The 8,606-nt window shown below is 51.2% G+C and overlaps 1 protein-coding gene across 1 annotated transcript; it reads right to left on the reverse strand.

Annotated features, from left to right (window-relative positions):
• Nucleotides 1-974: 974 nt before the first annotated feature.
• Nucleotides 975-8,105, reverse strand: TOE1 (target of EGR1, exonuclease). The gene is made up of 6 exons (XM_073358314.1): nt 8,051-8,105; nt 7,817-7,857; nt 6,280-6,438; nt 4,967-5,226; nt 3,651-3,822; nt 975-1,823 (listed from the first exon to the last, which is right to left on the reverse strand). Exons 1-6 carry the CDS (start codon nt 8,103-8,105, stop codon nt 975-977), a joined length of 1,536 nt encoding a protein of 511 aa, XP_073214415.1.
• Between the last annotated feature and the right edge of the window lie 501 nt (nt 8,106-8,606).

An 8,606-nucleotide genomic window follows, 5' to 3' on the forward strand; every position in this document is an offset into this window, starting at 1 on the left:
ACTTTCGAAGAATGGTTGTAGGAATGTTAGCGTTAAACATCTTCCTTCTGAAACAAAGGAATTAAGATAAGATAAAGAGAGGAAAGCAGGTCATTTGGTCAAGGGGTTCCTAATGCCCAGTTCCTTTCCCATGAGCTGTTCCAAACACTTCCACATTAGAATTTCTTTGCAGAACTAGTGAATACTCAGGGTGGAGGAAGGTCAGAGCAGTGTGGGAAAGTGGTTGGGAAGTTCAGGCCAGAGGGGCCCTGTAAGCCCCACCTTGTCCCTGCCTGTTTGAACAGCTTCCCCCTTCCCTTTGTCCTGACTGGGACAGGAGACATGCCACCCACTCACAGCCCCATCTCTCAGGGACATGAGTGAAATATCACCTCACACAAGGGAGGAGAAATGGGGCAGCAGGAAACCGCCAGCCCCAGGGAAGGCTGGAAACCCACCAGGTGAGATGGGAAGATATTTGCCCCCAACCCATGAGCAATATGGGAGCTGGGGTGTCCTTCCTTCTCTACCTTTATGAGGGAACCCAAACCTCTAGAAACTAGAGTCACAATTCTGGCTTCTTACTGCCCCCTCACCTGCAAGAATGGGTTTAGCTAAAGCAGCCTCCCTCTTCCTCCGTTCCCCTCCCCTTGCAGAGGAAGAGGCAGGCCACCTATTAAAGCTACCCCAGGGAGTGCTGAGCTAGGCTGTGTTTCTTGAAAGATGCATCCCCAGGCCATCTAACTGAAAGTCATGGCAACATTAGAACAGAGCTCCCACCCATTTAAAGCAAGAGCTAGCCCATGCAGTCTCAGACCCACAATGCTGCTGCCCCTGGGCAAGGAAGACCACACGGGAACTCAGGTAGGGAGCAATTTAATTGTACAGAAATAAAACGTGACTAAGAACTTGCTCCCCTCCTGCTAAATTCTTCATGTACAGAACGAAGAACCTTCATCTGCTGGACGAAAACACAAAACAAGAGTCTCCCAGTTCTAGCCACTAGCCCAGGCCAGCTTCATTTTCTGGCTGTGGGCTTTGGAGGATTTAGAAAACAAACTCTTCACTATCTGAAGCGGCACCGATTTCCCACTGAGATACAACTTATTGTGACAGTCTGGCAGCCATGGCTCAGAGCCAGAGTCTCTGCCCTCTCCTTTCTTAAGCATCCAGACGTAGGCCATGATATAGCCAGTCATGAAGGCATCAAAGCCGGCTCGGTGAATGCCCCCTTCCGAGCGGCTCTCCTGAGACGCTGCTCGCTTCCCGGCAGAGGATGCAGCTTTAGACTCAGAACAGCTCTGTGGGTGGACAGTTGAGCTGTGCTCATCGGTGCCCAACTGCTGCCCTTTCACTTGGTCGCTGTCCACGGTGTTTCCTCTGGCAGCGAGACCGACGTCTGTTTCTACTGGGGGGGCAGCGGGGTGAGTGGTGCTCTGCTGGTCTGTGGCACCCTCCAGATCCTCCGCCAGCTTGACATCTGTTGCACTGTCAAAGCCAGGCTCATGGTCCATGTCAATTGGACTCTCCACCTCCAGGAGGGGGCCCTCCTCACTGGACACGTTCGCTGCTGCCTCTGCCCGAGCAGGGACCCTCCCAGCAGGCAGACTGCCATGACAGCTTTGTTTCCGTGGGGGGCCTTCCTCCCCATTCTGAGCCACCTCCACGCCCTTCCCCATTCCCTGCTCAGACTCTTTCATGGACTCCTCCGCATTCTTCCGTCGTCTCCACCTCTGCTTCCGCTTCTTCCGCTTCTCCTCTTTACACTTCTCATCCTCGTCGATGATGAGGTCGATGTCGTGAGACCGGGAACACTTCACCCCGTTCGGACACCAGCCATAGGCCTAGTGGGGAAGGCACACGTCATAAACCATGACAGGAACCAGCTTCGTGTTTACAGCTGCTTTACCCAGCACGTGAGGAGCAGTGGGTACTGCTACCAGCCGGACACTGATGGCTCCCGCTTCAGCAGCGGTTTGGGCTGTGGTCTGAACCATCAGCGATCCTTCCCGATGGGCTACTGAATGGCTGACAACCAGGGAGCGGAATGGAGGCCAGGAAGGGATTCTCTTTAGGAAGTGGTCTGCACAAAGAAAGCTAGGCACGTAAATGTGCATGGTGGGATTATGTCTTCCTGAAATACACCAAACACTGGCCATGGTTAAGGTTGCGAGTCTGTCACGGAGGTCATGGATTTCGTGACTTCTGCAGCAGCTGGTGCTGACTCAGGGCTGCCCAAGCTGGGCAGCCCCTGGGCGAGCAGCAGCAGTTTGGGGTGTGGGAGGGGGCTCAGGGGGGCGCTTACCTCAGAGTGGGGGGCTCCCTGGTTCCCACTGGCATGGCCCTGCAGCTCCTAGGCAGCAAGGGGCTGGGGGGGGGGGGTCTCCGTGCCACATGCCGCCTGTAGGTCCCGCCCCCACAGCTCCCCTTGGCTGTGGCTCCCGGCCAACAGGTGCTGTGACAGACGTAGTGGAGCCCCCTGGCCCCTCCACTGCCTAGGAGTTGCAGGAACGTGGAGGAAACCCGGGTAGGAAACCCCTGCCAGACCAGCCAACCCTCCCCTCAGCACCAGCAGGCTCCAGCCCTTCCCCTCCCTCCTCCCCCTGAAGCACCCACAGCCCCCCACCTAAAAGTTTTAGTCACGGTGGGTATTTGTAGTAAAGTCACGGACAGGTCACAGTTCCATGACCTGTCCATGACTTTTACTAAAAATACCCACCGTGACTAAAACGTAGCCTTAGCCATGGTCAGGCTGGAGCTTGTGTGTCAGTGGAGTTACACCAAGGATGAATTTGATTTAAAGTATAGGAGTCTGTAGACTAGCTCAGGCCAGTGGGCAATCTAGGTCAGTAGCCAGCAGACAGTTCCTTCTGCCTGCAGGAAGGTATCCGAAACCCTTCTGGAGGCAGCGGTGGGGTACACTGCCCACAGAAAGTTCTTTTAACCCCCATTAGTTAGACGCTGGCTTGTTCCCTGAAGCAAAAAAGTGTTTATATCCCTTTCAGAACAGTTAATCAGTGACACTCCTATTAGCCACGTAAGTGTCTAATCCCTTCCTGAATCAACAGAATTTATGGCCTCACCCTCTGGCAGAGAGTTCCAAAGGCTAATTGTGGGTTGTGAGAATGTTTCCTTTTCAGTTTTGAATTTGCTACATTTCAGGATACAATTAACTTAGGCTTGAATAAAGTCAGGGTGTGGATGGGTCATTACACAAAGTAAAACTATTTCCCCTTGTTTATTCCTCCACCCCCCATTGTTCCTCAGACATTCTTGTCAACTGCTGGAAATGGCCCACCTTGATTATCACTACAAAAGGTTTCCCCCACTCCTGCTGGTAATAGCTCACCTTAAGTGATCACTCTCCTTACAGTGTGCATGGTAACACCCATTGTTTCATGTTCTCTATGTATACAAATCTCCCTACTGTATTTTCCACTGAATGCATCCGATGAAGTGAGCTGTAGCTCACGAAAGCTTATGCTCAAATAAATTGGTTAGTCTCTAAGGTGCCACAAGTCCTCCTTTTCTTTTTGCGAATACAGACTAACACGGCTGCTGCTCTGAAACCTACGTTTCCGTGTCATTGTATTATGAGACTGGGTGACCAGAAGGTCCCAGTCTATCTCCCCAACTTGTGGCTGCAGGACCTAGGTGCTAATGCTACTCACCGAGAACGTTTCGCAGACGTGGACCTTATTTGTATCTGCCACATTGTGATCAGTGTCTGCCAGGGAGCAGTAGCGATAGTCTATGTAAGGAGACATGCTTTCGGGGTAGTTATAAAATTCAATAGATAGGTGCTGGCTGCTGGAATCCTTCCGCTTGCAATTCTCTCGTTTGCTGGAACACACAAAGATTCAGTTAGGGTCTTTGCAGAAAGCCCAGGGCAGAGTGGGGGGAGTCCAAAGGGAACTGTTCTCAGAGGCAGCTTTTCACTATTTTTCTTGTCATGAGGCATGTTTAATGGTTCCTTCTCTTCACACCTAGAGAAGGGTTCTTTCCATGTACAGTGATCTCAGGGCACTTGGCTAAAGCTGCTCAGAAGGAGCATGCAGAATTCTGACACAGCACAGGAATAACTTAAGGGATCAATTCTCGGTGTGGATGACTTCCATTAGCATCTGGATGAGTTCTGATCAGAGGGAAGAAGAGACGGCCTCAGAACAGAAAACAGGGAAGTCAAAGAGCTGACCTAGAGACTATCCAGCAGATTCCTGCAGTTCTTGACTCCTAGTTCCCAAAACAGGTGCTAAAAACAGATTTAAAACCACTGGGTGAAGTTTAGGGGAGAGATTCAGGTGGGCTGCACCACTGCCAGTCATCTGGTTCAGGGCCAGATTCCTACTGCAGCTAACGCAGAGGTCAGAGTGTGTAGCAGCTGCAGAACTAGGGCCTTTAGCTATGGTAGAGATAGACGAGACCAATGCACATGGCTGCTTCCAACTCAAGTCTGCCAGGAAATACCCCCAGCAGGAGAGAATTCTGGGTGGGATGAAGAAGGGAATGCTTACACCCCGGAACAAGGAGCATGCGCCCCTCAGTGGGAAAGTGAGACACGATAGTCACAGTTAAAGGGAAGGCCACAGTAGAGAAAGTGCCTGAGCACTGCGGAGCTGACGCCTGTTTGCCATGGCAGCGGAAGGGCCATCAGCAACCAGTCTGATTTTAACACCAATATTTCAATTCCATTTATAGCTGCACTGACTCCTCTGCTGGATTATTTAACAAGGGGAATCTGCAGAGACAGCATCTTCCTTGCTTAGATGTTGGTCTTCGTGGTACTTGTTCTCCACCTGAGCTCTAAGGAAATCAGAGCTTGTCCTCATGCCACCATCCTCAGGATGGAACAGAGGCACAGAGCAGAAAAATGTGATCATCTCTATGGGATGCGTGAGCAGGGCAGTGTAGAAAGACCCCGATCTGTTGGTGTCTGGAAGACAGTGAACCTCCCCCAAGCCCTTGAAGTGCATGAAGTGACACATACCACTTCTTGTAGGCGTACTCAAGATAGGAGGCTACGAAGCGGGTCTCGAACTCAGAGGCGTATTTGGTATCATATATCCCAGCTGGGAACATCTCCGAAAGGTCAGCAGTGAAGGTGCCAAGACTGTCAGGGAGGTGGGCGTAGAAGCACTGGTACAGGAATACCAGATCGATCAGGCCGTTGTGCAGAATGAGGGGTTTCTTTGCTCGGATCAGCTCCAAGAAGAAAGCACGAACGTTCTGGCTCTGGTTCTCGTTGCCCTGGTAAGGCAAGGGTTAAAGTTAGTGAGCCTCAATCTGCTCTCTTCCATATAGCCACTGTGTGCCCTGTGCCAGGAGGCCCTTGTCCCCAGCCTCTGCTACTGAAGCGAGACCCACCCACTGCTCATTCTGGATAAGAGTGGCCCAGTAGCATGGGGACAGTGGCTCCTAGCCAGATGCAGGCTGGACGTGAGGGGAGAACAGACAGTGCAGTCAGGATCCCTGGCCTGGCCCTCCAGCACCCTCTCCTGGCCCTGGGGATTAGCTTGCCCCTAGCAGCACTACTCAACCCACAAGGCATTTCTGCACACCAGTCCAGGAACTCCAGAGGATCGTGGAAAATGAACGTCTTCCCATCCACCAGGCCCTTAACAACGTCCCTCACCACCGTCTGAAGTCATGTAAGCCCTTTTGGACCCACGCATTTAACCTTCAAGAATGCAACTACAACCCTGATGAAGCTTGGAAAGCTGAATGAAGTTCACAAGAAGTCACAAACACACACCACATGAAAGACTCGACACAGTAGATCCCTGTGATATCCCACAAAGCTCACGAGCAACCGTAAACCACATCCGCCCAAGCCATGGCAGATGCGGATACTTGCTGCACAAATGGAAAATTAAAGACCCTCCGGTATGCGACTGTGGTTGCTCAGAACAGACGATGGAACACAGAACAACTCAATGCCCGATTCACAAATACTCCAGACGCAATTGCCTGGCTTAACCATCTAAATCGTAAAATGATAGTACTTGCTCTACATTTACATCAGCCACGCGAAGAAGAGTGAGAAGCAGTTTGGAACTCCTTACTGGATCAGCACAATCCACTTCCCGCTCAAACGTCATGCAGCCCCCCAGCTCTGTCACCCAAAGATCTCCCTTTGTGAAAGCCTGGAGCAGACAGGGCTGGGGATCAGGTTTCCTCCTCCAGCTGGGAGGGTTGTACCTGAGCAGCCATTAGAGCAGAGCTTCCCCTTTAATTACCGTGAAGTGGAGGATAAACAGAGGGGACCTTGGGGCTGGGAATCTCCCCGATGCACAGAGGTACCTTGTCATTGCCCTTGTGGTAGGGAATCCCCTGCGAGTACTGTTTGTTGAAGTCAAAGCCATGTTGCACCAGAAACTGAACGGATTGAGGTTCGATGATATAGTCCTCCATACACAGCAGGGTCAGGTTGTAGATTTGGGAGAGGTACGTATTCTCAGACTGAAGAGGCAAATCAACAGGGGAAAGTTAGAGAAGCCAGTAAGACAAGTCATACAGCCATGGCCTGGGACTCCCAAGCAGGTGTTTCACTAGAGGCTGGGACCGGAAAGAAAGAGATGGGAACTCAAAGCAACATCTCCCACCACTCACCTTCTACAGCCCAGCCTAGCCAGGGACTCGGACCTCCTGCAGCATTGCAAGTGCCTTTGACTTCAGTGAGAGCTGGAGCTGGGCTCCTCACTGTGAGCCCCTGCAGCAGAAACTCTGCCGCCTACAGAAGGGTGCCCTATCACGACAGACCTACTGGTACATGAATCTCTAGCACAGCCATCCCCTGAGAACCAGCAGCATCATATGAAAGGCCCCTTTAGCCAAGTCACTACCTTGTAACTAAGACACTGGCTCCTGCTACGCTTTCTCCAGCTATGACGACAGACAGGAGTGGGTTGAGCAGGCAACATACCTTGTCTGGGAGCTGTTTGAAACAAGCAATTCCTAAAGACAGGACAGAGCGTGTTCGGGCAGCATTGCAGACCGCTTTGTATCTCTCTTCAATACATCTGCATTGAGAGAGGAGAGGTCAGCTGGGGCAGCAAGAAGCAGTCTTAATTCAATGACCACACACAGTTTACTGTTCTCTTTGAGGCACAAACCGCTACCGATGGCAGCTATGGGGGCTTCAGGTTCTGTGGCAGACTCGTCTTCCCCCCACCTTAGTGAAGAGCCCTTATTCAGGGCTCCAGGGTTGCTGTTGCTGCTCCTGTCTCCCTTTCGCTTTGTACAGTCTCTGCACCAGGGAGATCAGACTGTTCCCACCCCCATTTTCACAACTACCAGCAGCTCGAGGTCCAGGACAGGTGAGAGCACAGGACCCACCTAACTGGAAGGAGGTGGGTCCCAGTTGGTACCTCTGCATTCTCAGTATGGTAAGCCTAACCGTTGCCTGAAAAGGCTGGAGATCTCAGGTCCTATATAAATTCAACTACAGAACAATCAGAACTTTCAGTTCTGTGAACGACATAGTAGCACCACCAGAAAGCGTCAGACTGCAACCTCCGCAATCCCAAGTCTGAGGCCTGCTCTCTCCCAGTCCCACCAGCTGGAATGTTGCTTTCAGCTGAGTCTCCCAGTGACAATTTCCAGAAGGAACTGTGCTTGCAGTGTGGCTGCTAGCCTCGCTCTCTTCTACCAGCGGGACAGAGCAGCAGGAAAAACAGCAAGAGGAGGTTCCATCCCTAACAGCAGGAGTAAAACCCCTTTGGCAGGAAGGCACCCAAAGAGATGCTATTTTAAGACCAGTATGAAAATGAATGTAAATTTGAATACAGCACTCCATCTAGGAGCAGGGTTTGGCATTCAAGAACAGCACGTTACTTACTGGTTTAGCAGACTCTTCCTCGCCCCGAGACCACTTAGCTCCTGCAGAGAGAGGGGAGATTTGGTTAGTAATCTTCATGTTTCCTCCCCTTAAAGTCCAACGCGGAGATTAACATCTCCTCAGAATGAACTAATTACTCTCTCACAATCAGTTAGGAAGCAGCTAAACCGAAGAGCTAGGTGCCAATTTAAATCCTGCTGCACGTTTGACAGAAGAATGCTCTCCTCCACCTACCAGCAGGTACTGCCTCCTGCAGCACACAAGATCGAAGGTGCTTCACATCAACCATCAAGTCCTTTGGGATGCAGGAACTGAAAGGAGCTAAACAAGGACAGCTCATCTGGGATATCGTACACAAGTCTGGGCAGTGTATTGCAGAATGGACGATGAAGCAGCTGGCAAAAGGGGGATAAAAGGTCTCCTGGGTCCTATGACAAGAGGCTCGTAAACTAAGGTTTATATTCCCTGGTAAGAAGATTCAGATGGGCCCCTACTGAGGGATACCCTGGACATTCAAAGAAGGGGGAAACCTCAAAAACACAAGACTAACAAGTTTACATCAAGGAGAGGATCAAAATGAAGCAGGAGGAAGATTGGGTGGAATTCTGGAGAAGCCTCCCTACTCCAAGGATAATGAAGTGTATGGAACAGACTCCCAGAGACAGCCACAACCATATCAAATAGGCACAAGCATAGTGGGGACAAATGGATATGACAGTGCAGAGACAAGAGCTAGAGGGCCAGAGACAGCCCTCATCTTCCATCCCCAAGGGTAGCATTCAGATAAAGA

The sequence above is a fragment of the Lepidochelys kempii genome, chromosome 8 (assembly GCF_965140265.1).
Source record: "Lepidochelys kempii isolate rLepKem1 chromosome 8, rLepKem1.hap2, whole genome shotgun sequence".
NCBI classification, from domain to species: Eukaryota; Metazoa; Chordata; order Testudines; family Cheloniidae; genus Lepidochelys; species Lepidochelys kempii.